Consider the following 696-nt stretch of genomic DNA (forward strand, 5'->3'; position numbering starts at 1 on the left):
TATGTATGAATGTGTGCTTGTGTGTGTAAAAGTGGTTTTTATGTGTGCTAGTGTGTTTGTATATGTAAGTGTGTTTGTATGTGTGCAAGTGTATTTATATGTTGGTAAAAATGTTTTCTAGTGTGTTTGTATGTGTGTAAGTGTGCTTGTATGTGTATACATGTACGTATGTGTGTTAGCCTGTGTGTTTGTATATGTGTAAGTGTGTTTGTATATGCATACGTATACACGCGTGTGTACCTGTGTTCATCCACAATACATTCACACAAGTACATCCTACCCACGATCCACCACACACACCCACCATCCTTACACACACCTGCTACCACCTTTGCCCCAAGAAGCTCCATACGGAACACATTGAGAGCCTGACGCTCCACGTCTTCTGCGCCCATGTACACAGTCAGATCCAGCCCTAGCAACGCGCACGCGGTTGCCGTGGCAACGCCATGCTGACCTGCACCGGTCTCAGCGATAATCCTGGGTTTGCCTGGAAAGGGATTGGCAGAGGGGTGGATTAGACGGCGTAGGGTTTAGGGTTTGGAGTTTAGGGTGGTGTGGAGATGGATAATTGTAGATGGCGATCTGAGATAAAAGAGTCGGGAGACTGCACAAACTTGCGGCTTTCCGCGTGTATGTATTACAAGTATGAATAATAAATCAAATATATATAGTATATGTAGCATTTCAAATTAC

At 44.1% G+C, this 696-nt stretch overlaps 1 protein-coding gene across 1 annotated transcript; it reads right to left on the reverse strand.

Moving 5' to 3' along the window:
* Positions 1–319: 319 nt before the first annotated feature.
* Positions 320–490, reverse strand: SARC_16214 (hypothetical protein; the record flags this gene model as incomplete). Its single annotated transcript, XM_014289677.1, has 1 exon — positions 320–490. A coding segment is annotated over one exon (171 nt), but the record flags the coding sequence as incomplete, so codon positions are not given.
* Between the last annotated feature and the right edge of the window lie 206 nt (positions 491–696).

Source organism: Sphaeroforma arctica, assembly GCF_001186125.1.
Source record: "Sphaeroforma arctica JP610 unplaced genomic scaffold supercont1.7590, whole genome shotgun sequence".
NCBI classification, from domain to species: Eukaryota; class Ichthyosporea; order Ichthyophonida; genus Sphaeroforma; species Sphaeroforma arctica.